The 27,506-nt window shown below is 40.8% G+C and overlaps 1 protein-coding gene across 4 annotated transcripts in view; it reads right to left on the minus strand.

Moving 5' to 3' along the window:
- cep55l (centrosomal protein 55 like) overlaps positions 1–23,669 on the minus strand; it is a 28,036-nt gene extending 4,367 nt beyond the window's left edge. The window contains exons 1-7 of one of the 4 annotated variants that reach the window (XM_072239750.1): positions 23,418–23,669; positions 21,689–21,967; positions 15,275–15,328; positions 11,154–11,280; positions 10,031–10,347; positions 4,744–4,815; positions 1,413–1,538 (exon numbers count right to left, since the gene is read on the minus strand). In XM_072239750.1, the coding sequence (XP_072095851.1) occupies positions 1,413–1,538; positions 4,744–4,815; positions 10,031–10,347; positions 11,154–11,280; positions 15,275–15,328; positions 21,689–21,967; positions 23,418–23,588 (1,146 nt within the window). In that variant the 5' untranslated portion in view covers positions 23,589–23,669. Of the gene's footprint in view, positions 1–1,412; positions 1,539–4,743; positions 4,816–10,030; positions 10,348–11,153; positions 11,281–15,274; positions 15,329–21,688; positions 21,968–22,859; positions 23,397–23,417 lie in introns of those variants that run through there. The other 3 variants (XM_072239753.1, XM_072239754.1, XM_072239752.1) reach the window with 3 other exon arrangements.
- Positions 23,670–27,506: the final 3,837 nt, after the last annotated feature.

Below are 27,506 nucleotides of genomic sequence, written 5' to 3' on the forward strand. Positions count from 1 at the left end.
TATCACTGGTCACCAGCAACCAACCAGAAAAGGCTCCTTCAATTCCCACTTTTTGTCTCCTGCCAATCAGGCAGTGCTTTAGTCACGCTAGTAACTTTCCTGTAATACCATGGGCTCATAATTTGTTAAGCAGCCTCATGTGTAGCACCTTGCCGAAGGCCTTCTGAAAATCTATGTACATAACATCCACAGATTCCTTTTGTCTAAACTGCTTGTTATTTCTTCAAAGAATTCTAATGGATTTATCAGGCAAGATTCTAACTTTAAGAAAACCATGCTGACTACAGGCTACTTTATCATGTGCATCTAAGTACCCCAAAATCACATCCTTAACAATTGACTCCAACACCTTCCCAACCACTGAGGTCAAACTAACTGGCCTACATTTTGCAATCTTCTGCCTCTCTCCCTTCTTGAAGAGTGGAGTGACATTTGCATTTTTTCATTCCTCTAGAACTATGCCAGAATCAATTGATTCTTAAAAGATCATTACTACTGCCTCAACAATCTCTTCAGCCACCACTTTCAGAACCCTGGGGTGTACAGCATACCAGCTGGTTCGGGTGATTTATCTACCTTCAGACCTTTCAGCTTCCCAAGCACCTTCTCCCTAGTAATAACAACTTCTCATATTTCTGCCCAACACGCTCAAACTTCCAGCATACTACTAGTGTCTTCCACAGTGAAGCAAAATATTTGTTCAGTTCTTCCGCCATTTCCTTGACCCCCATTACTAACTGTCCAGTATTATTTTCCAGTGGGCCAATATTTTCCATACCTAGAAAATATTTTCAGAGTATTTTCTACTCTCACCTCTTTTACACTTTACGTCCCTGAAGAAACTTATGGTATCCTCTTTAATATTATTGGCTAGCTTACCTTCATATTCCATCTTTTCCTTCTTAATGACTTCCATTGAATTTTAAAAAGTTTCCAATCCTCTAACTTCCCATTAATTTTGCTCCATTATACACCCTCTTTGGCTTTTATGTTGGTTTGGGATTTCTCTTATTAGCCACAGTTCTGTCATCTTGCCTTTAGAATACTTCTTCTTATTTGGGATGTATATATTCTGTGTCTTTCGAATTGCTTCCAGAAATTCCATCTATTGCTGCTCTACTCTGATTTATGAAAGTCACTGAGCCAAAAGCTCTCTATAACACTTTCAAGGAATTATGGATCTGTATTCCCAGATCCCCGTTCTACCACACTCCTCAGTGTCTGAAAGTTCACTGTGCAAGTCCTACCCTGGCGTGATAGCCTTCCTCGCTGCCCACTACACCTCCAATCTTGCATCATCTTCAGATATGTTGATCAATATCTATGAAGTTATACCATCACAAATGGAAAACTAACCACAAATTATTTCCTCCACAGTGGATAACACTCAAGTAAATTATCTGCATACTTACAGTATTCTCAAGTCTTGCAATTTGCTCTCGTGCCTTCCGCAATTCTTTCAAGACTTTGTGCAATTGATGTTGCAGATTTTGACGTTCATGTTTTTCATTTTCAAAGTCTGAAGAAATGTTCTGCATCTATAAAAGATTAAAAGTAATTTCACAACCAAATGCATGACAAAAAATGAATTAGCTTCCATGCGAATTATTAACTTAATATGGTTTTGTATTATAAATAACTCAGTCCAATCATTCTTAATTCACAAAGATAGTTATCAAAGCTAAAGGAGCAGATCATTCTCTTTAAACTAATCACTGTTGTGACCTTCATGACAGCCAATTTGTAATGGATACTGCAGATATGACACAAAATGGAATGCATAAATAGAATGATATCTATTTGCTTAGAAAAGTAGAGACCTTCCAGTGGATGTTCACAGATCCTTAGAGGTAATAGGATGATAAATCAAGGGAAGAAGTTACACTAGTGAGGTTACTGTTCAAGAACTGCATTCAGTTTTGACTACCATATTACAGAATAATTTTATTTCTATTTCTTGTGCTTTCTCTGAAAAGATTACAAAGGAAATTTACAAACACCTTGTCATAACTGTAACCTGCAGAGAGGATAAATTAGACAAGTTAGGAACCTAGAAAGAAAACAGGCAGGATCTAGTACACTTCTCATACTACTGAGGTCAACAACTGGAGGTACTGTGGTGGTAGTTAGTGGTGAAGGATAAAGATTTGTATTGGTAAAACTTATTTGGTAGAAGGACTGCAGAAAAGGTACAAAGAACTGTAAATATTGAAGGAAATCGGATCATTTCAGGTCTGGAAACAATTGACTGGGGCATGAAAAAGAGGTAGAAGCAGTCACTATTAAAAAGGTATTCAGATCCATGGCCTTCAACAACAATGAACAAAGCTTAAAGAAAGCTAGGCTGTGCAGCTGCCTTGACCAGCATCAACAAAGAGCAAGATGTTCTAGAATTCTATGACACTAGTACATTCCTTATGCACAATACAAAAGTAAACTGTTAGAATAATTCTGGTATGGCAAACCCAAATTGCTTTAAAAGGTGTTAGAATAACATAGTAGACCAAGTCATCTAGTAAGATTATTAATATTTTGGAGAAATTGTAAAAGGACATAGCAACAGTCTCTTGCTGCCGAGGATAAATTGCTTTGACTCCAATTTTGTGGATTTTAAAGTGACTGAGAAAGCCAATGCAGGAACCGCTGACTCTTCCACAGAGAGAGCAGGAGGTGCCTGACTCAATGGGCAACAGGATAGTTTGAGAGGTGCTGCACTTCTTCCACATTTAAGTCTAGGTTTCTGTTCTCTCAATACATGGACTGGAAGTCCTCGATACAAACACAAATGATCTTTCTCCACTGGGCAATCATGGGCCAGGAATTCCTAAGAGTAGAAAGGTGCACCTTTTCAAGGAGGCTTTAGGCATGACCTCAAAACTGTCCTGTGTTTGCCAGGTAAACCCTTCACATGACAGATCATGGGAAAATTCTATTTTGAGTCAGGTGCTGGGCATGTGAACAGCAAGGTTTTGGAGAGTACACTAACCTTGGTTTGCTTATGCTTTCAGTAAATTAGTAGGATTTTGATGAATCAGTACTGTTACAGAGGAGCAACACCCAAGTCCCAGCAGGAGCATTTATTAGACTAGATCATAATCAGGTATGCAACTGTAAACATGTCCAGATTACCCATGCCATGCCAGGCACAGAAGACCACTGCACTGATCATCTAAACCACTCATTGATATCAGGTTCCAGAACAGTAAAGGGCCCTACAATGGTAGCCATTCTTAGACAGTACCTCATAGACAATTAATTCCAACCAACAAGAACCACAGAGTATCAGCTGACCCCATGTTCACCATAAATAGCATCTAGCTGAATCCAGCAAAAAAAAAAGGCATGACCTAAAGGATAGTCAGTGGAAAGAACAAAGGAACCATAGGAACTTGCTGTTAGAATTGCATCCAAGTTCTTCAGCATTTCAAAATCATTTATGACCCAGACACCCAAGATCCTACCTCAATGAGATCCAAGGAAGAAAGTGAAGTTATCAGAGAAGCATGTGTTAATAACTAGTTATTGAAAGCAGTTCAAATAACTCATTTTCAATCAGTTCACAAAAGGTTTCAATTGATAAACCAGTCCAGAGGTTCCCAACATTTTTTTATGCTATGTATCCCTACCATAAACTGAGGGGTCTGTGGACCCCAGGTTGGGAGCTCCTGAAATCAAGTCAGCGGAATTCCTTCGACAAGATATTTCAATGAAAAACCTCTGGATTTACAAAAGGCCATCTCAAACACTGAGGGAACCAACAGGCCATTTTTATCTCATTAACTTCTGGCAAATGCATCTATGATACCATCACAGAGTCAATATGGAATTCCATCTTCACATTATGGGCAGCCTCCATGGTATTACATGATAGTACAGTTGGTTAAATTGGACAAACTCAAACTCCCACTATCAGTACAATTCAGATGAAGAACACTAAGTACAGAACTGCACATTACCAGAGCCATCGAATGGAACTGATTGCTCGCTACTTAGCCGTGCCAATTATGTAATGACACTTGGTACATGCTGTCACTTTAAACAGCAGACATTTATTGCATTTGAAGTGATAACAGAGCAAAAACCTATTGATTATACAAAATCTAAAACAAAGATAGATTGAAATTTCAATAAAAATAATCCATAATCCCTACAATGTGCCTATTAATAGACAATACTGTAACTGCATTTAAACATTCACAGAGTCATGATGACTTTCAGATTGCAGTGCTCATTGAATTACAGTCGGTATACCCTCAATGGATTGTTTTGACTTAATGGTCTGGTTGATCAGCATGTTGCTTTTATGCTTTGGTCATTTCCATATGATCTCAATACATTAATATATTGTTTGATTTGCAAAAGATAATGCTCTGAAACTGCCTTTACATAGGCTACTTCTGTATGTCTTAACCATTTCAGGCATATATTTTACAGCTAGTAACAAGGCTAAGCATTAAATACATCAGCCACAAAAATCTGTCTGCCTTTCTTTCCCATAGCTTAGCTGTCAACTTGAATTAAGAATATACAGGTTGACCTCCACTAATCCGACTACCGGCAGTCCGGTTCCTTCGATAATCCGGCACTGATTATGCTTAATATGATCCTTCTGTAATTTGGCATTTTCACTAATCCGGCACTCCTCAGGTCCCAATGGTGGCGGATTAGTGAAGGTCGACCTGTACTAACACTTGGTGAATTTGAGTCTGTAATATTATTTAAAAACAGCACTATTCATAATACCTGTTGTTCCATTATTCTATTTCTTGATTGCTCTTCCTGCTGGTTTATGGAGGATCTTTGAAGAAGCTGGATCTAAATATTAAAAATGTTTTTTTATGATGAATTTAAAAAGGGTGAAATAATTTTCAGACACACATTTAGATAGGGTTCAAGGAGATTGCTTTGCCCAAGAGGGCAAAATCATAAGATTAATTTATATTTTATATATTTTATAAAAAAAAGTATATATTTTAAAGCATGTTGTTGAAGGCTGTAAACAAAAAGAACAAATATCAAATATGGCCAGTTTCTGATGATTGTGTCAAAGAACACGACAACACAGTACAGACCCTTTGGCCCACAATGTTGTGCTAATCTTTTAACCTACTCTAAAATCAATTTAACCTACATAGCTCTCCATTTTCTATTATTCATGTGCCTAACGTATGCACATGCCTCAACCACCATTCCTGTCAGTGTTCTATGTACCCCCCACTCTAATAAACTGACCTCTGATATACCCCTAAATTATGCCCCCTCATATTAGCCACCCACCCCCCTGGAAAAAGTCCTTGGCTATCCAGTCAATCTATGTCCCTTATCAAAGTCACCTCTCATCCCCCTTCACTCTAAAGAGAAGAGCCCTAGCTTGCTCAACCGATCCTCATAAGACATGTCCTCCAGTCCAGGTAGCATCCTGGTAAGTCTCCTCTGCACCCCCTCTAAAACTTATACATCCTTTTCATGAGGTGACCATAACTGAACACAATATTCCAAGTGTGGTCTAACCTGGGTTTTGCTTGAACTCATTCACCCTTGACTAATGAAGGCCAATACACCATATGCTTTGCAATACACATAAAAGTTGTTGGTGAACGCAGCAGGCCAGGCAGCATCTCTAGGAAGAGGTACAGTCGACATTTTGGGCTGAAACCCTTCGTCAGGACTAACTGAAGGAGCTGGTAAGAGATTTGACAGTGGGAGGGGGAGTGGGAGATCCCAAATGATAGGAGAAGACAGGAGGGGGAGGGATGGAGCCAAGAGCTGGACAGTTGATTGGGAAAAGGGATATGAGAGAATCATGGGACAGGAGACCCAGGGAGAAAGAAAGGGGGGGAAGCCCAGAGGATGGGCAAGGGGTATAGTGAGAGGGACAGAGGGAGAAAAAGGAGAGAGAAAAAGAATGTGTGCATATATATAAATAAATAATGGATGGGGTACGAGGGGGAGGTGCGGCATTGGTGGAGGTTTGAGAAGTCAATGTTCATGCCATCAGGTTGGAGGCTACCAAGACGGAATATAAGGTGTTGTTCCTCCAACCTGAGTGTGGCTTCATCTTTACAGTAGAGGAGGCCGTGGATAGACATATCAGAATGGGACGTGGAATTAAAATGTGTGGCCACTGGGAGATCCTGCTTTCTCTGGCAGACAGAGCGTAGGTGTTCAGCGAAACGATCTCCCAGTCTGCGTCGGGACTCGCCAATATATCTAAGGCTGCATCGGGAGCACCGGACGCAGTATATCACCCCAGCCGACCCACAGGTGAAGTTTCACCTCACCTGGAAGGACTGTCTGGGGCCCTGAATGGTGGTAAGGGAGGAAGTGTAAGGGCATGTGTAGCACTTGTTCCGCTTACAAGGATAAGTGCCAGGAGGGAGATCGGTGGGGAGGGATGGGGCGGGGAACGAATGGACAAGGGAGTCGCATAGGGAGTGATCCTTGCGGAAAGCAGAGAGAGGGGGGAGGGAAAGATGTGCTCAGTGGTGGGATCCAGTTGGAGATGGCGGAAGTTATGGAGAATTAGATGTTGGATTCCCATTCCCATTCTAATATGTCTAGCCACGGCCTCCTCTACTGTAAAGATGAAGCCACTCTCAGGTTGCAGGAACAACACCTTATATTCCGTCTGGGTAGCCTCCAACCTGATGGCATGAACATCAACTTCTCTAACTTCCGCTAGGCCCCACCTCCCCCTCGTACCCCATCTGTTACTTATTTTTATGCACACATTCTTTCTCTCACTCTCCTTTTTCTCCCTCTGTCCCTCTGAATATACCCCTTGCCCATCCTCTGGGTCCCCCCCCCCCCTGTCTTTCTTCCCGGACCTCCTGTCCCATGATCCTCTCGTATCCCCTTTTGCCAATCACCTGTCCAGCTCTTGGCTCCATCCCTCCCCCTCCTGTCTTCTCCTATCATTTTGGATCTCCCCCTCCCCCTCCAACTTTCAAATCCCTTACTCACTCTTCCTTCAGTTAGTCCTGACAAAGGGTCTCGGCCCGAAACATCGACTGTACTTCTTCTGTGAGCCACATGGAGAGGATATTGATGGGCTCACAGAGTGCATCACTGATTACATCAACTTCTGTGTGGACTGCAATGTTCCGACAAGAACTGTCCTTTGTTACCCAAATAACAAGCCATGGGTGACAAAGGACATCCTGAATGCTAAAAAGAGGGCGTTTAGAGATGAAAATAGGGAGGAGCTGAGGGCAATACAGAGGGACCTGAAAGCCAGGATCAGGGAGGCTAAAGACAGGTACAGGAGGAAGCTTGAGTGGAAACTCCAGCAGAACAACATGAGAGAGGTCTGGAGGGGGATGAGGACCATCACTGGGTTCCGGCAAACTAGCAACAGAGGAGCTGAGGGCAGTGTGGACAGGGACAATGAACTTAACCTGTTCTTTAACAGATTTGACATTGTGGCCCCTGCCCATCCCCCACATGAGCCATCTGTTGTCGGCCCCCAACCAACACATATTCCACTCTCCCCTCCTACCCCATGTGCTACACATGCCCTTACACTTCCTCCCTTACCACCATTCAGGGCCCCAGACAGTCCTTCCAGGTGAGGTGAAACTTCACCTGTGAGTCGGCTGGGGTGATATACTGCGTCCGGTGCTCCCGATGCAGCCTTCGATATATTGGCGAGTCCCGACGCAGACTGGGAGATTGTTTCGCTGAACACCTACGCTCTGTCTGCCAGAGAAAGCAGGATCTCCCAGTGGCCACACATTTTAATTCCACATCCCATTCTGATATGTCTATCCACGGCCTCCTCTACTGTAAAGATGAAGCCACACTCAGGTTGGAGGAACAACACCTTATATTCCGTCTGGGTAGCCTCCAACCTGATGGCATGGACATTGACTTCTCAAACTTCCGCTAATGCCCCACATCCCCCTCGTACCCCATCCGTTATTTATTTATATACACACATTCTTTTTCTCTCTCCTTTTTCTCCCTCTGTCCCTCTCACTATACCCCTTGCCCATCCTCTGGGCTTCTCCCCTCCTTCTTTTCTTTCTCCCTGGGCCTCCTGTCCCATGATCCTCTAATATCCCTTTTCCCAATCAACTGGCCAGCTCTTGGCTCCATCCCTCCCCCTCCTGTCTTCTCCTATCATTTCACATCTCCCCCTCCACTTTCATATCTCTTACCAGCTCTTCTTTCAGTTAGTCCTGACGAAGGGTCTCGGACTGAAACGTCGACTGTACCTCTTCCTAGAGATGCTGCCTGGCTTGCTGCGTTCACCAGCAACTTTTATGCGTGTTGCTTGAAATTCCAGCATCTGCAGATTTCCTCGTGTTGACGCCATATGCTTTAACAAACCCTATCAACTTATGCTGCAATCTTGAGGGATCTCTATAGATTTGAAACTCCAATATCCTTTTCTCCACACTGTCAAGAACTTTGCCATTAACCCTGTAAGCTGCCTTCAAATTCGACCTTCCAAAGTGAATCATTTTACACCATTACAGAGTGAACTCCATCTGCCAACTCAGTCCAGTTCTGCATCCTATCAATGTCCTGTTATAATCTACGACAACCCTCCACCTCCTCACAATTCCAGCCTTTGCATCATCTGCAAGCTTAGTAACCAACCCTTCCACTTCCTCATCCAAGTCATTTATAAAAATCAGAAAGATCCAGGGTCCCTATGGAACACCAATAATCACCAACCTCCAGGCAGAATACTCTCCATATACTACCACCCTCTGCCTTCTATAAACAAGCCAATTCTGTATCCACACAGCCTAGTTTCCCTAGGTACCAATGACCCCAACTTTCTGAAAGACCCTACCATGGGGAACCTTACCAAACACCTTACTAAAATCTATATACACATTTTGTATCATCATCTTGCAAAGAACATTAACTGTTTTAACTTCAGTTGTTAACTTTAAAAGAATTCAGTTTAGGTGTAAAGGACTTCAAAATACTGCAAATTTATAGGACTATAGGGAATTGCTATTAAATGTATAAACAGGATGTAACTATATTAAACCATGGCAACCTCAACCTTTTCTTGTACCACTTGTCAATGGGTCTTTTACCTAATGTAGAACTCTATCAGCCCTGTATATTCATTGATGCACCCATAGTAGGTAATCTACCTCTTAAGAGGATTGTACATCCGTACTTAGATACAAGCACTGTATTGTATCAGCATATTAAGAGCTCTATAAAGTATAAAAATTGAAGTTTCTTCCACACTAAAATGTAGTTTAATAATAACAATCTAGTAACAATCAAAATATTCAACAATAGTAAGTATTTGCATGATTTATTTTGGAACTATTAGTAGCTTCTGAATATACTTCAATAGCTTTCAGCCATACTAATCTTCGCATCAATTCATCCAAATTCACAAAAACGTGTCCAGTCCCAAAAAGTTCTCATGTGATCTGTTAAGGATTCAAACACCATAATAAGCTAACAATAAGAGCAAGAAAGCACTTCACCAAAAGGTATTAAATAAATGATATAGACCCATCAAGTTAAAAAAGAACCATTAAAGAGAAAAAAAAACATTGAGGCAGTAGGCCACACCTTTGCACAAGAAACAAATTGGGAACCTTCTTGAGATAATGTCAAATGTGAATGAAAAATAAATATGCATTGGGAATAAATAAGCTAATTCCTTCGAGCTCTTGAGTCTCAAACCACTGAAAATATACAAAAGCCAACAAAATCCCTGAATTAACTGACCAGTGAGCACTCTCAGGGTTGAATGGACAGCAAAAGAAAAGAATTTCAAGTGCAAGAGAAAACAGAAAAAGCTGGTGTAAAAAAGTATCATTCTAAAACGTGGTTCAAATATACTAAAATGCAGTTACCTAATGTAAAAAAATTCCTGAATATCTGAGAATGCAAGTTATGGCATCAATCATTTATTTTGATAACAGATATGATTCTATGTAGTGTCCTCACAACTAATGCAAAATGACACCAGCTAAAATGTGTTACAGTGGTACAATTGTAGAGCAAAGAAATACTAGAAATCATTAAATGTGAACTGAATTTTAACCTGATACAAAAAGTCAGCTGATCTTTTTTTCTCCTCTTCATATTGAGCTTTGAAGGTCTCCAAGTCAGTTTGAAGTCTCTGGATCTTTTCAGCTGAGGATTTCCTTTCTTCATCAGCCTTCCATTTGTTGCACCCTTGCTCTGCATGTAATTTGATACTCATGGCCTTGACTTCCAAGTTCTTTTCTTCATAACGCTTTTTCAATTCTGAAAGTTCCAACTTTAGTCCCTCTGCAATCTCACACTGTTCTTCAAAATTTTTCTTAGCAGTTGAAAGAAGTCGGTCATAGTGCTTCTGTTTCTCTTCTGACAGTTCATCTGCATCAACATTGAAATGTAACTCAAGTCAGAAAATGACAAATCTAAAGCTTCATAAACAACGACCTTACAATCACAGGTTCAAAAAAATCCAACATAGCCAAAATATGTCACATGTCCATTTGGACCAACAGATTAATACTTGTGAGAAATATTTGAAGTGAGATTAGTGCATGGTATTCAAATCAGTACTCCAACCTAAAAATGTACTTTAAATGTTAGAAACATTGGTCTAATCAACTAGGAACCCAAGAATCTTTTCTGAAAGGATAATGAAGGATTATTTCACATCAGATAAACAGTTAAGATAGTCTGGAACAACTATTAAAGACTCTAGTTAAAGCTCATCCAGTTAAAGACCAGAGAAAGTTATCTCCAAGCAAAGCATTCTAAAATGCCGTTTTGTACACTAAGCCTAGTATTAGAAGATACTTCACAGTATAACAAAATTAAGTGATTGAGATTCCTTAAACTAGTTGTAAAAATGATTAAAATTTTAATGTTTTACTTTTACATTATTCAGAGAAAGTTGTGCATAGCATTTTTTTAAATATCAAAATCTCTTGGCTGGTATTTTCAACCAAAGAAAATAACTGTCACAGGAAAAATAGGTGCTTCCAGTCTTGGGGACCAAAGATAGCTTTGATTTTTAAACCTTTATCTAGTTTGTATAATAAAGAGCATCTCACATGAAATTGATAGAAAAATGCTCTGTTTTGAGAGTGCACAAAAAGAGTATTATGGTATGCAGGGTTAAGTTGTTTCTCTAAAATAAAATCTCAGACAGGAATGATGTAGTTCCATACTTGCTGTGCTGGTATCACAATGTTTTCTAATTTCTTGCTCCAGTTCAAATATTCGGGCCAGTAGCCCCCTGACATAGGCCTCCCGCTGTTGGTCATAAACTAGCCATTGCTGGTTTTTCTCAAGAGCCTGGATGGAAAACCAAACGCATATTACCAAGTAACAGAAGTATTTAAGTTACAGCAAGCTGTGCACACATAACATTCATTAGATTTACATAAAGTCTACAAGTTCTGGAAATCTAAAATTTGTATATTGTTTAAAATGTTTTGGTCAGCATCGAAAAGGCCAGATTTAAGCTCACAGAGCACTTACATTTCTCTTGCAGAGGCTGATCAATGTTTTTAAAACTTTATGTCTTAGTTACTACTCTGCCATGCCTTATAAAGTTTAAGCTATATCAAACGTGTAACAAACAGTGGAACGTTTCAATATTTTCTCATTTGCTTCCGACAAGCAGTTAAATCTCAAAGCTGATAACAGAAGAATGCTTGCCATTATACTATACAAAATACCTCACCCATGAAGGGGAAGAGTACCCATTACCAATGTGTGCCAGGAGCAGCTTTCTTACCAAAAAGGAACAGGCATATACCCAGCTAGTGCGAGTGCTAGCTAATCTTAAAGACACAGAGACAAGTCATGATGCAAAGCAACCTGGAAACAATTTGTTTAATGACATCTTGGCAAGAAACCCTAGGAAAAAAATTGTCTATGTTTCTATTAAAATGGTTTCCTTCATAATTAATATAGAAGTTTAAACATCTGATGGTTAGCACAAAAATAATTTGAAACCATTCTGACATCTAGTGGAGAACTGTCTAGCTACAGGTAATAAAGCTAACATTTACAGTATACCTAAGTTGGACAACTCCCTTATCTCTATATAGATTACTGGAAGTATTTAACCAATGTTCAAATATAATTCAAAGTGCCCAGATTCATCACCTCCCAGCAGAGGAAGGAACATCAGAAGGGTAACCACATCTCAAATTACCTTAGTGACCAAATTAGCTGAATGTGTTCAAGAGAAACCTGTGGCATTTCTTTGGCCTATTTAAACATGGTTTTCAAAGGCAGTAAATCACATTTATTACTTCCATAAAGAAAAACAAAGCACAGGCAATCCTTACGGGTTTTGTTCCCAAGGACTGCCTAACCTGATTTCTTGGCAACTCAATTACCAGTTAGAGAAAACCCATATATCACTTTAAATACACTTGCTGTAATTCATTTCATTGAATATTCACCCAAATACTGTGCATAAACTAATAGAGTACACTCAGACCCTGCTTAACACTGAGGATGCGCACCTTGGAGGTGGAGCTCTATGCAAATCAGCCCCATGCAGGGTGATTATAGCATTACAGAAACGGACATGTGTCTGATTTTTAAAAATTAAACCCGATATATATATATTATTTTACGTACACACAGCAATTTGCGGAGTAACAAACATGCAAATAGGCCTGTGCATCAGTGGAGGGAAGTGGGTTGTGGTTACATCTTAGAGGGACCAGACTGTGGGTTCTCCTCTAACTTTGGCTTCTCCTTCATCGAGATTTGACTGCCTTTTCTTAAGTTTCCTCTCAAGAAGCAGCTCTCAGTAGCAGGAAACCATGTTGAAGATACCTCTCTTTGCTTTATTGCTTTTCTCCCAGTCAGGCTATTATCAATGAACTGAAATGAATTTGATTTGACTTTATTTCTTACATCCTTCTTCTACATGAGGAGTAAAAATCTTTACGCTACGTCTCCATCTAAATGTGTAAAGTGCAATTTATAATAAATAGTATGTACAACAGGACAGTCAATATAACATAGAAATACAATTGTGTAAGCATGATTTAATCAGTGTGATGGCCTGGTGGAAGAAGCTGTCCTGGAGCCTGTTGATCCTGGCTTTTATGCTGCGGTACCATTTCCTGGCTGGTAACAGTTGGAACAGTTTGTGGTTGCGGGGACTCGGGTCCCCAATGATTCTTCAGGCCCTTTTTACACACATCTTTGTAAATGTCCTGAATAGTGGGAACAATTTCATCTACAGATGCGCTGGGCTGTCCACACCACTCCCTGCAGAGTCCTGCAACTGAGGGAAGTACAGTTCCCATACCAGGCAGTGATGCAGCCAGTCAGGATGCTCTCAATTGTGCCCCTGTAGAAAGTTCTTAGGATCTGGGGGCCCATACCAAACTTTTTCAACCCTCTGAGGTGAAAGAAGTGCAGTTATGTCTTTTTCTCCACACAGCTGGTACGTACAGACCACGTGAAATCCTCGGTGATGAGGATGCCGAGGAACTTAAAGCTGGTCACCCTCTCAACCCCAGATCCATTGATGTCTATAGGGGTTAGCATGCTCCATTCCTCCTGTAATCCACAACCAGCTCCTTTGTTTTTGTGACATTGGGGAAGAGGCTGTTTGCTCAACACCACAATGTCAGGGTGATGACTTCTTCTCTGTAGGCTGCTTCATTATTATTTGAGATTAGGCCAATCAGTGTAGTATCATCAGCAAAATTAATTAGCAGATTGGAACAGTGGATGACGAGAGTCATGGGTATATAGAGAGTAAAGGAGGAGGCTTGGTACACAGCCCTGAGGGGCACCTGTGTTGAGGATCAGAGGTGAGGGAGCCCTCTCTTTCCAACTGCCAGCAATCTGACAGGAAGTCCAGGATCCAGGTACACAAGGCAGGGTGAAGGCCGAGGTCTCTGAGCTTCTTGTCGAGCCTGGAGGGAATTATGGTGTTGAATGCTGAACTGTGTGTCTATGACTTGTGTGATTGCAGTGATGCTAGTGCTAGGAATTTTGTAGTTAACCAGTCCTTTGCAGCCTTGAACCCAGATGCATGTTTCTCTGCGAGAGATGAAAGTACGAGAAGGCGTTCTTTTCCAACATAGGCCCATTTCATCTACGTTGAAGGCAAGCTTGGGAAGGGAATCATCCTTTTTGATTAAGGCCCTCAGTGTTGAAGGAAAATCCTGGGCTGCCTTGCTGTCTGCACTAACCACTTCCCCAGAGATACGCATGATATGGAGGCTACTGCGCTGTTTAAATCTGTTAAACCAACCTCTGCTGGCTATAAATGTTACCAACATACTATCTTCTTCTTGAATACAATTGAAGATGCTTCTTGCCTTTTCCATTGTTATCAGCTAGCTTAGGGACATGTTTCATTGCCTTTGGTCATCCACCCATATACTTAGTCTATTTTCCATTTTTATCAAGTGAATGGCTCCTTGGACGAGTTACCTTTCTCGATGATAACTTTGAGGTTGTCGTTGCAAAAGCTTTTATCTCGTCTGCATTTTTTATAATTGTTCTGATTGTCAATGTAATCAATTTCAAAGAGGTACCAACATCAACCTGACACTTCCAAATGCCATACCACTTGCAATTTCACATCCATACTGATGCTTTTCCAAGACATCTTCGGTGTCCTACCCTCATGGGAAGCTGCAGGCTGTTTTCCAGTCATTATGGGTGAAAAGAATGGAATAAATTGACGAGGGAGCAGGAATATTTACACGTGCAGGTAAGGCAGTGTGTGAACAAATACATGATTGGCTGAGTGGCTCAGAGCATATATAAAGCAATTTCATTGGCTAATTGAATGTTTATTGCAATGGCAGCCACCGAGAAGCATTGTGTGTTGTTTAGAATAAATTTTTGTAATTTAAAAAAATTTCTACAAAGAATTGAATAACTGCATTGTAACGAATCAGTGCTATGCAGGGTCTGAGCGTACATACATCATTAACAAATACTACCAAACATCTTGTCATTTTGAAAATACTTTCAAAACATATGTTGCATGACTAAAGCCTGCACAACTTAGAAATGAAATTTACAACATGTATTTTATGTTTCCACCCAAATGTAAACACCACTAAGAACTCATTACATACCACTATGGACACATTCATTTTGAGTGACATTGCAGCAATACAATGTTTGTTAAAAGAAAGTTTCAGTTGATCACCTTTAATCAGAACTGAAAAGTCAGACTGACAAGTGTCCAATGCTGCCTTACCTATTGAATGTCTTAAATATTTTACTTTCTTGAAATTACAGATTTATTCTCAGGAATAATGCTTTTTTTTTTAAAAAAAAAGAGACTTACATCTTTCAGTTGAGCTTGAACATTTCCAAGTTCATATGATGACACAGTTTGGTTCTATAATACGTTAAAAAAAAGCATCAGTATTAGGGCCACAAATAAAAGACAGCTAAAAAAAAATAAAATCAGCTCAAACCTCTTAAAATTAAGAACAAAGACTTTTCTCCCTTTTATCTTTAATGCACCTGGCTGATAATTCTAGATAACTAATATTGAAATTGGTGATTACATAAAAATATTAGAAACAGCCCCAAGTCAACCAGATGTAATTTACTACAGAGGAGCATCTCAAGCCTTGTGCAGTAGCCCAATCTTGTCCCAGGTAATGAAGGTGTGAGGAATCTAATCTGACATTGATATAGCAGAAGATCTGGTCCAAACCTGTACTCAGCTGTTGGACTCTGCAAAGGATTAAGAAATAGTGAATGGGGCAAATTGCTATTTTTGAAATTTTTCTATAATGAACTTGGTGACACTGACATACAGAAATATCAATATCTGTGTGCAACTACCAGCACTTCATTTCAAAATTTAATCAGAATAATTTAATCCAAGGCCAAGCAAAGAATTCAAAAACAAAGTGGTGAAGTCAAGTGCACATTTTTGAGAGAGAATGAAAACCATAAGACTTTGGAGCAAATTAGGCCATTCGGCCCATTCTGCCACTCCATCATAGCCGATTTATCTTCTCTCACAACCCCATTCTCTTGCCTTCTCTCCATAACCTTTGATACCCTGACTAATCAAGAACCCATCTAACTCTGCATTTAAATGACTTGGCCTCCATGAAGGAATTCCACAGATACACAACACTGTCTAAAGAAATTCCTCCTCTGTTCTAAAGGGACATCCTTCTATTCTGAGGCTGTGCCGTCTGGTCTGACTCCCCCACTGCAGGAAACATTCTCCCAAGTTCACTCTATATTTGAAGGCCTTTCAATATTTGACAGGTTTCAATGAGATCCACCCCCCCCCCCACCCATTCACTCTTCTAAACTCCAGCAAATACAAACCCATAGGCATCAAATGCTCTTCATACATTATCTCTTTCATTCTCACCAATCTCCTCTGTACCCTCTCCAATGCAGCACATCTTTTCTTAGATAAGGGGCACAAAACTGCATGTGTGGTCTGACCAATGCCTTACAAAACTTCAGCATTAAATCCTTAAATAAAGCGCAAATATCAAATTGCTAAATCTGTCTACTTTAGTAATTAAAATAATTAGTGTCTGAAGGAATGAGATTTCAGACTCCACACTATGAGATTAATTATCAGTCATTAGAAAAGTAGTTGCAATATTAACTACTAGACTGTTTTCTGTGGCAAATTTATTAAGTAATTAAAATGAAAATGTTAGGAATTTATGAAGCTCAGGGGTTTGGTAAGAGGTGCCTGTATTGAAGATAGCATTTAGAATCTAAAATTTTAGATGGTGTTAGTTGGACAGCAGTCTGAGGTAATTCAAAATTCGCTCTTTCTTACAGGAAAGAGTATTCAGCTTGTAGTACCAAGAATCTAGTAACTCTAATGCAAATTCCAACCGTATAATGTATTTTTCATTCTGAAAACAAAACTAAGCAATATATTGGTCAATAGATTAGATATGAGATTCAAACCTTTGTTCTCTTTCTAAGCCCATATTAAAATTCTATCTACAGATTATTGAAGATTTTTCAAGTGAATCTCAAGATTTAGAATTTATAACAATTTTAGTCAAAAGCAGAAATCAGTTTACTATAGATAATTTTGAAATGGTGCACCTGTATTTTGCAGTTAAGTGCCAGGGACTGATATATGCTTGCTTGGTTTAATGCCAGCTCTATAGGATAAACTCACCTGTCTATTTGTCAATGCTCACTTCCTTTTATTGCACATTTGCTTGTTTCCCCATTGCTTACTTGCAGAGGATAAAAAATTCACAGCATGGTCAGTTTGAGAGTTTTTTTTAAAGAAATAATCATCAGGGGGTGGGAAAAGAAAATAACTGGTATTTGAAATACATGGCTTAATAAATGACTGCCACAAATAGAAATTATGTTAGACTATTCTGAATAGTTCTTTGATAAAGCAAATGCAGAACAAGGTTACGAATCAGAATCAGGTTTATTGTCACTGACATCAGTTGTGAAGTTTGTTGTTTTGTACTAGTAGTACAGTGCAGACAAATTACCATAAGTTACAGTAAACAATAAAGAGTGCAAACTATGAATAAGAAGAGTGTTCAGGGGCTCACGGACTATTCAGAAATCCGAATGACAGAAATGAAGAAGTTATTCCTAAAACATTGAATGTGGGTTTTCAGGCTCCTACAAATGACTTACTATAATAATCAAAACATGTCCTATTACTGTATATGACTGTGATGACATGGATAAAATACAGAAAGCAGAAACTGCAAGTAATGGCTAAGGTTATGCAGAAATCTCCTGGTGTTAGTGTTAGGACAATGGTTCTTTTTGAGAAAAAGATGGACCTCAGTTTGGGTATACAGTGCAGAGTTGCAACAACTTCTATTAGGTGGCTTTGGGGCATTTCCATAGGCCTTCTCTTCCTCTGGGACTGGGTTGAGCCAAGGTGACCCACTCACTCCCCTGTAATAATAGTTTATTTTTATTACTAATTTTTTATTGCAACACCAACAAATTACATTCAAGACAACCAGTCGCCAATTACATTTTGATTGCTTATCCCAACCACCCCCCAACCTTCATCACCATCCCCCTCCACCCCTCTCCCCTGCATCAACCAAATGAATAGTAGTGCATACACAGACAAAGCATTCCTATTTTATACAATAGTAAGATTTTCTAATTTATCTGCGTTGCTCATCTTCCCCTGAATCTGTTGTTGTAAGTTGGTGGTGGAGCCCTGAGTTACCTCCTTCCCACCCCCACCCTCCCATTCAACCCTTTACTTTGTAACATCCGTGAGTGTCACTTAGCAATGTTAGACACTGAACAATAACCACCTCCCGCCCCCCCCCCCCCACAGTACCAACAAATTAGAATGGCAAAGCAGTTCTCATAGGCAATATCAAAGAGACAAGGAAAAAAAACCCTGGACAAATCCATTGCTCTATATAATTAAAACCATTTCCATCTCAAACATAATATACCACATAATCAAGACCCGAACAGCTCTCTTGCGAAAAGCTGTTGCTCTAATAAACCGCCAGTTAGTGATGGCACCAGTGACGTCTTATCTGGTGCCCAGGAACGAAAGCAAGTCTACTGGAGACATAACCCAAAATGAACATGTACAACTAAAGTTATTCAGAATCAGAACAAACTGCTGTTTTTCAGTTTCATTCTTTTTTGGGTATATTGAATATCACCTTAGGAAGTAAAAGATAAAAGGATAAATCTAGGCGGACTTATATCACCTTACCATGTTATCCTTGTACTAACAAGTTAACCGAGCCATTGCCTTAAAACTCTGACCTGCAATACTGAGACAAATTAGCCCATTAATTAACTGAATACAAAAGTGCAACGAATGACTTTCCAATAAAAGAATAACCAGAAAACTTCACACCAAGTACGTTAACTTGCCCGTGCCTGTTAGATTGCGCATACGGACTGGTCCGAGCTCTTAATGCAGTTCCGTCTCCTCCCGAGGGGCGTGTGGACTTTGCCCAGGGTCTTCTTCCATTTCTCCCAGCACTGATGAATTCAGAGCTTCTTTTGCTTCCTCTGCTGAGTTAAGCAACATCTTCATGCCTTTGATATTCACTCTCAAAATCGCTGGGTATATGAGGAACGAGTCGATCCCCTTCTGTCAAAGCTTAGCGCGGATCTCCCTGTATCCCTGCCATTCCTGTATCATGCTGGGGCTGTAGTCGACAAAGAACTGCAGCTGGGTGCCATCCGGGAGAGTAGGTTTGGCCTTCCTCGCGCCCTCCAGGATAGCCTGCCGGTCAGTGTTCCGTAGAAGCCTAAAAACCATGATCCGTGGTCTTGAGGTGTTGTTGGAAAAGATCCTATGTGCTCTATCGATCTCCAATGGAGTGCTGTGGGAATTCTTGAGCGCTGGAATCCAATCAGGCAGCATCTTCTGGAGGTAACCTCTTGGATCGTTGCCCTCAGTGCCTGTCGGTAAGTTGACCAGCCACACATTGTTTCTCCTGGATCTGTCCTCCAAGTCGCTTAGCTTCTTCCACATCTTAGTCACCTCCGTGAGACTGGAGTTAGTAACTTTCTCATTCTTGCGTAAGCAAACCTGAATGTTGTCTATTTTGTTGAAGACCATGCTAAATCTTTTAGCATGAATGTCTGCTTGCTCCTTTAATGACAGAATGTTGCCATTCTCTGCCATATGCTTCTCTCTGGGGTCAAGGGCCTTTTCCAGCGACTCCTTTAGCATGTGGGCTACCGTTTCTTGCAATGATTCCACCTCCATTGTCATTGTTTGCTTAATTAGCATAGCTATTTCCTCGGATGAATCGCCAGGACAAATTCATACCAATTCCCATTTATCTTTGCTTTTCTAAATGTCAGCTTGGTTTGTTCCATATTGTGAACTAAAGATTTTCATTACTGTCAACTGGCACACCTGAGCCAGATCTGACTCCCGTTTCTAATTTCTTGAATACTACCTTGTAAAGTATCTTTGCTATAATATCTTTACCCATACAATTTAGTTGTTGCCTCTTTATTGCTGTATTTAGCAGCACCCAGTTTCCAGTATGGACAATCTTCACATCAAGGACACCATTGTGCTGTTTACCAACAAGGCAGAGCAGAAGGGCATACCAGCAGCCAACCGGGTGGAACCAAAAATGAAGCACCACCAACTGGAATATAGGATTACTTGAGTGCTAAACAGCAAAAAAAAATTACAGAGAACTAATCACTCAGAAACTAAAGATTAGATCAAGGTTCGTCATTGATGAATGATGACAGACAAAGGAAGAGGCTTAAAGTACATTCCCAACCTCAACAATGAAAGGGCAACATGTGAATGCTAAAGAAAAGGCTCAATTCTTCACAATGCTATCAAGTGGCACATGGATTTGCAGAAGCATTTAGCACCAAACTTCAATGCAGCCTTGGTGCAAACATGTTCAAAAGAACAGAAGTGACCGACAGCCCTCGATGTCAAGGAAGCCTTTGATCATTTGTGGCCCTGACAAAGCTGAGTAATGCGTTTTAAGAGGAAAAACTCTCCAATATTTGGAGTTATACATTGCACTCAGGAAGCTAGTTCCGGTTATTGAAATTCATCACACCAGTCCCAGGAAACCACGGCAGAAGCTTCTCAGGGCAATGTCCTATGCCCAGATAGATTCAATCTCAATGGCATCATGTGAAGATTCTCAATTTTGAGAAATGAAGCAACCCCTGTCTGCACGCATTAATCCCCAGATAAAGTTCAGGCTTCAGCTGATATAGAGCAAATAACAACTGATCCATAAAAATGCAAGACAATAACCATAGAAACATAGAAAACCTACAGCACAATACAGGCCCTTTGGGGCACAATGCTGTGCCGAACATGTACTTACTTTAGAAATTACCTTGGGTTACCTACAACCATCTAATCATTTGCCATGACATTCAAAAACACTGCCACACCTGGGTTCCCTGCCATCAATACCCAGTAGGAACTCATCCGGATGAGCCATACAAGGACCGTGGCTTTGAGTAGTTCAGAGGTTGAGTATCCTGCAGCAAATGACTCACCAGTTTTCACAAAAGACCTTTTCACTATATGCAAGACAAAAGCCAAAGTGGTTACTCTCCACCTGCCTGATTGCAATGCCATCATGTTTCAAAAATCTATGGCAAAGCAAGTTGAAATATTGTATCACTAAACTGTTTTACCTGCTATGTAGAGATGCAAGGAGCATCCCTTACCTCAGACATCTACAAGGGTTGCCAACCTTTTTTATGCCTTGGACCATTACCATTAACCAAAGGGTCCGTGGACCCCAGATTGGGGCCCCTGATCTACAGGAATCTTAATCCTTCTGAAAGTCATAGCCTTAAGATGAAGTTTACCCTGTTTACTTTCTCAACTCTGAACAGTGGTGCAGAAGAAAGTATGCATGGGTTAACTATACTTGAAACACTACTAAAATCTGTTCAGCTCCTAAAATTCAAAGCAGCAGCCTTCAACACTTCTTTCTGCATCACTTCTGCTGTTTCCCTAACCTCAAAAGAATATTTTTGCATTCTCTTATGTACCCATGTCCTATGTCCTATGTCCCTGAGCACTGAATACTGCAGTGCTCATGGTCATAGGTCATTTCCCCACCCCCCCAGCAAGGGGTACTCACTTTTCCAAAGGCAGGTCTTGTATTATACAATTCATCTGGACAGTTTATCATAGTAAACCAAACAAAACACAGCAAATCAAGTGTTAGCTACTTCTACAAATTTAAGTACAAATACTGCAATTGTTAATAAGCTTTACCTGGGCTTGAAATGTTGAAGCATTCTTTTCAAGTTCTTTACATTTTAATGTGATTGCAGACAATTCATTTTTCAGGTTTTCGGTTTCCTCACTCAAAGACTTGAAGAGTTGCTCTTTTGTTTTGGCATCTTTATCTTTTTCCGCAAGCTGGTTACGTAGAGAAGCCACATCTTTCCCACCAGATTTTGAGAGTTGATCTTTCATTGTCAGAATCTGCTTATCCTTCTGCTCAAGTTCTTGGGTCTGCTTCTGTTTTGTGGTTTCAAGTTCAAGAATTTTCTAGACACAAAGAAAAACTTTGTAAGGACATGACTTGAAGTTTTCATGTTTAAAAAAAAATCACTGAATTTTATCAAAATGCAAGGATATCATCTCCCAAGAAAAAGTAGCCAGCTTAATTTTGAAGCCAAAATAAGGTGGTTATTGGAGCTTAAAGTGTAAAATAATACAATGGTAGAAATTCGGGATATTTTTACATTGAACTTGAGCCTTGAAATTTTCAGTTTTAAAGCCTTAAAAAGCACCACCCAAATTGTTCAGTCTGAAAATTTTTGATCCAGAGGCTATGTCAACAAGAAATTTTTCAAATGGTCTCCAATTTTCAATAAAGAACCTAACTGAAGAAACCCAATAGAAACTGACAAAATGACTGACAGGTTCAATTTTGGTACAAAATTTAAGTTCTGGTAGATTGTTTTATCCCCAATACAGGCTTCAATAAAACAGCAGCATGAATGATGAAAACTACCTGCTTAACAGCCATGATAAAAACTAGCATGACTACATGCTGAACAAGTATGAGGAATTCATGCATGCTAAAACCAGTTTCTATGTGCAGCTTATATAATCCATTCATAGGCACTATCTGCCATTTCAGTTTTATTCGCACACGACAGCAAATAAAGCAGTCAATGCCTACACAACATTCAGACATGGCAACATTTGCTGCACAAAGTGGTCTTCATCAAGACATAATCTAACACACCTACTCTTGACATTTAAATGGCATTACCCTCTCTAAATCTCCATCAATATCCCAAGCATTAACACGGAGAAGAAACAAAACATGTCAACTATATAAATAACATGACTATAAGAGTAAGTCAGAGGTGAGTGACAATTGCAGATTTTCTACATCTACAAGGCAAGAGTTAGGAGTGTAATGGAATACTTGCAGTCCTGCTGAAGGATCGCGGTCCGAAACGACAACTATACTCTTTTCCATAGATGCTGCTGAGTTCCTCCAGCATTTTGTGTGTCGACCTGAAACATTGTTTCTCGGAAAGCTCCCTGAGCACTTCCGGCTTCCACAGTATTGTTATTATGGCCTATCCAGACAGTTCTTTCCAATGTTGTCGGGGAGAAATGTGGGGATTTAACAGCTCCGATATGAACGCCGGGGGTGGCGGGGTTATTGGGGGAAGAGAAGTGGGCTTCAGCCACGTAGCGCAAAGGAAAATAAAGGGTCCAGGAAATGAATCATTAACCCCTCTCGCTTTCCAGCATTCATCTTTTTACGAAGGCAGCCAGCCACGGTGCATAAAAATGCTGCAGCCAGGTTAATGGGCACATTGCCAGGCGATGGGGTCTACACCCCGACAGAATATCACGTCTCTGGCTCTTCCATCTCCCCCTCAAACCTCACCCGTGGCCGTCTGCGGATCCCGCACAGCCCGCGGTATTCACCGCGGAGCTAGGCAGAGCGGCTCTCCGAGGGAAGCCAACGCACCTCCAGCAGCCTGTTCCTCTCCCTCTCCCACGTCCGGCCTTTGCTCAGCTCTTCCAGGGACCTCTTTAACTGCGCGTTTTCCTTGCGGAGTTTCTCCGCCTCGCCGTCCGACTTGGTCATGATGTTTTTGCCGAGGCCGAAGCGGCTACTAATGATGTTTTTCGAGGTCATTTCTTGCGCGGCTGCGGCCACAGAAGACAAGTGAAGGCGAGCAGGGCTCTGGAAGCCACAGTGACAGGCCGTTCACCAACCGCCCCGACAGAATGTCATCGTGCGAATTCAAATTTCCCCGCCTCCGACCCCGGGGCGTATCGGGACCTAGCCGGGCGTGCGCGTGCGATCCACTGCGTGCGCGAGCGCGGCATCCTTTGCACGCGCACAGGTCGTAGGCACCGTGCGGACGCGCGCACAGAGTCGGATGGGGAGCGGTGCCCATCGTTATTATGCAAACTACGGTGCGGTTATTCGAACTACGGCCTCCCAGAAACCTGATCTCCAGCTCACCCTGCACCCTCCCGGGTCTCCTTCCACAGCCCAAAGCTGGGCGGGTTGTTCAGGTTTACTGTCATAAGCTTTTTGCAGCACTGTATATTATAAACAAAAGTTAACAGATACGTTATAACATCATTTTCATGACAAATTTTTTTAAAACGACATTGGTGCATAATTAGCCGCAGTAAACTGCCTCTAATGTAGATGAGTGGCAGTATTTGAGGGGAAATTAGTGGGCGATCGACGCGAATACACCCTTGATGGGTCAGCAGAAGGGCGTGTTTTCGAGTTGTATGAGTAATTAATGGCACAGCAAGGCTTGTCTCTTGAGTGAATTCCTGATCTAAAAACTTCAGTCAAGTGAAAGATTATTTTCATCTGATATTTTTGATAAGACACCCCAGGAGGCTAGTGTGAGCGTAACAACCAACCTTTCCAATTCTCAGTCAATGTGCGATTGGCTGCTTTGGGGACATAGTACAGGCTTTCAGATGAGTGGTTAAGGTGGCGCTGCACTGTGCCCCTGTTTCTCAGAAGTCAGGCAGGTGTTGGCCAATTTTCTCTATTATCAGCAGCGGACGTGGATACCTATATAAAAAAAAACCCAAGCGCGACTGAAATGGGACAGAGGCGAAATAAACACTTTGACAAATTAAAGCCATCCCCATGATACGACGAACCCACGGGCCACAAAACTGCCTTACATAATGAAGATCAGTGTACTTCTTTCGGCATAACCACGACGGGGGGTGGAAATAGATGCAGTTGCAGCCAGTCTCGAAAGGATACCTTGTTATTTATGAAAAAATCATAGTTGCTGTTTTCATGTCCTGCTTGCCACTCGCCTAATGAAGGAATCCAGTAAGATCTAGTGAAATCTGAAATTCAGTCGAGAACGCCCTGTGAACTGACTTTCGAAATTTGCTGTTAAGTGTATTCTGCCTAGCAGCCGCGATGCCCTCGAGCTGAGTACAAAATACATTAAAGAATTCTCACAGCATACTCAGAAGCAAACTTTGATCAACATTTTTTAATTTACAAAATGTTAAATAAGGTTCTGTACACGCGTGTTTGATTAAAGTGGAAGCTGAACTATAAGTGAACGATTTGCTTTTACAATCAAATACAAGTGACTTGGTAGAAGTTGTTATAAACTGTAATTAATGGAAGTTTTTTGGGGGCCAGGGGTTTCCAAACCTCAGTTACTGCATAGTACAGAACTGAGCGCTGGTGTCAGTGCATTGTATAGCAGAATATTTTTAAATGGGTGAACCCCAGGTTAATTTTGTTGACCTAACCCGAACCCTTTGATTTAGGCTAGGGTAGACTCAGCTAGATCCACTTACAGTATCAGAGATTTTTATGCATTTGCATGATCTGTAGAGTTGATGTCAGTTTCAGAAAGTAAATGTTGCCCTTTCATAGACCTGAAGGATTCTCCATATTTAAAGTACTTTGCTTTTGTAGAATAGAATTATTCTCATTACAAAATCCACCCTTTTCTGTATTTCATTTTAAACAATGAAATACCCTTCTTTTCATTGTCCCAGTGGAGAGAAATGTTACTTAACGAAATGAAGACTTGCAAATAACATAGTTCTACCTTTTGAATACATTGTAATCACAACAGAAGTCTCAGAAGTTGTATTTGCTAAACTTACTTTGTTTAAGAAGAATGAGTCATCCTTGAAACTTGTGCCAATGACACATTTATCTGAGAACCAGATACTCCAAATTCGGTCACTTTTTTTTCCATTTCTTCACTGGGTGCTTCATTATTCCCTAGTCGGCCTCTCCCTGTGATTCAATTCATCTTGTGTAACTAACAAGCACTGGAGAGCCTAAACATTAGAAATGGTTGGAGGCATTGTACAAATATGGAATTCATATGTCTTTATTGTTTGCCATCAATGCTAGCATAATTACAAAGAGCATGAAATAGCTGCATTATTGAAAACAAATGACACAGCAGCTTTAGAAAGGGTGGAGTTAGCACTTCAAAAGAAAAAGGGTAGGGACAATCGTGTGGGAGGTGGATAATATGGACCAAGATAGACAGGGAGGGATATGGGAGAGAAATACAGGAAAGATGCTAGTTTGGAACTGAGTCTGAGAGAGCACTTAGAAGTTTACTCTGTCAGACTAGATTGTATAAGTTTATTATTGTCACACGTACTGAGGCACAGTGAAAAGCTTGTCCTGCATACTGTTCATACAGATCAATTCATTACACAGTGCATTGAGGTAGTACAAGGTAAAACAATAAAGTGTAACAGCTACAGTGCAGGTAAACAATAAGGTGCAAGATCATAACAAAGTAGATTGTGAGGTCAAAAGTCCATTTAATCATCCTAGGGAGTCTGATAACACCCTGTCCTTATGCCTGGTGGTATGTGCTTTCTTCCGGATGGGAGAGATAAAAAGGGAGGATGTCCAGAGTGGGTGGGGTCTTTACTTACATTGGCTGAGCGAGTGAGAACATGGAGAGGAGTCTGGTTTCTGTGATGTGCTGAGTTAGAAACATGGATACATAGAAAATATACAACACAATACAGGCCCTTCGGCCCACAAAGCTATGCCAAACATGTCCCTACCTTAGAACTACTTAGGCCTTACCCATAGCCCTCTTTTTCTAAGCTCCATGTAGCCATCCAGGAGTCTCTTAAAAGACACAATAATTTCCGCCTCCACCATCACCACCGGCAGCCCATTCCACGCACTCACCACTCTCTGCGTAAAAAACTCCCCTGACATCTCCTCTGTACCTACTTCCAAGCACCTTAAAACTATGCCCTCTCATGCTAGCCACTTCAGCCCTGGGGAAAAGCTTCTGACTATCCACGTGATCAATGCCTCTCATTATCTTATACACCTCTATCAGGTCATCTCTCATCCTCTGTCGCTCCAAGACCGAGTTCATGCAACCTATTCTCATAAGGCATGCTCCCCAATCCAGGCAACATCCTTGTAAATCTCCTCTGCACCCTTTCTATGGTTTCCACGTCCTTCCTATAGTAAGGCGACCAGAATTGAGCACAGCACTCCAAGTGGAATCTGACCAGGGTCCTATATAGCTGTGTCCACAATTCCCTGTGATTCTGACTGGAGACTAGAGAAGGGGCATAGAGACAGCTGCATGCATATTAGAATTCTATAGCAGTTGTTGGAGGCAAAGAGAGGAAATCTGGGGAACAGTTTGTTGCTGAAAAAAGTAACCCAGTGATCATACTTTTGCTTAAGGATGATCCTGATATAGTGAGCAGTTTGGGCAGAAAATAGGGCAATTTAATTTTGCTTTATTCTGTTAATCTAAATCTGAGAACTCAGTGGGTCAGGCAGTATCTATGGAAGGAAACGACGGTTGATGTTTTGGGTGAAGACCATTCCCCTGGACTGAAAATAGAAGTGGTCAGTAGAAAAGGGTGGAGGGAAGGGATGGAACAAGAGTTAGGAAGTGACAGGTGGATCCAGGTGAGATAGAATAATAGGCAGGTGGGGTGGGGAGAGTGGGATTTTATGGGAATTAGGATTTAGGGTACTGACAAAAATTCATCTAATTGAAACATTAACAATCAATTCTAAACAAATTCTTATGTG

Source organism: Mobula birostris, chromosome 21 (genome assembly GCF_030028105.1).
Source record: "Mobula birostris isolate sMobBir1 chromosome 21, sMobBir1.hap1, whole genome shotgun sequence".
NCBI lineage: Eukaryota > Metazoa > Chordata > Chondrichthyes > Myliobatiformes > Myliobatidae > Mobula > Mobula birostris.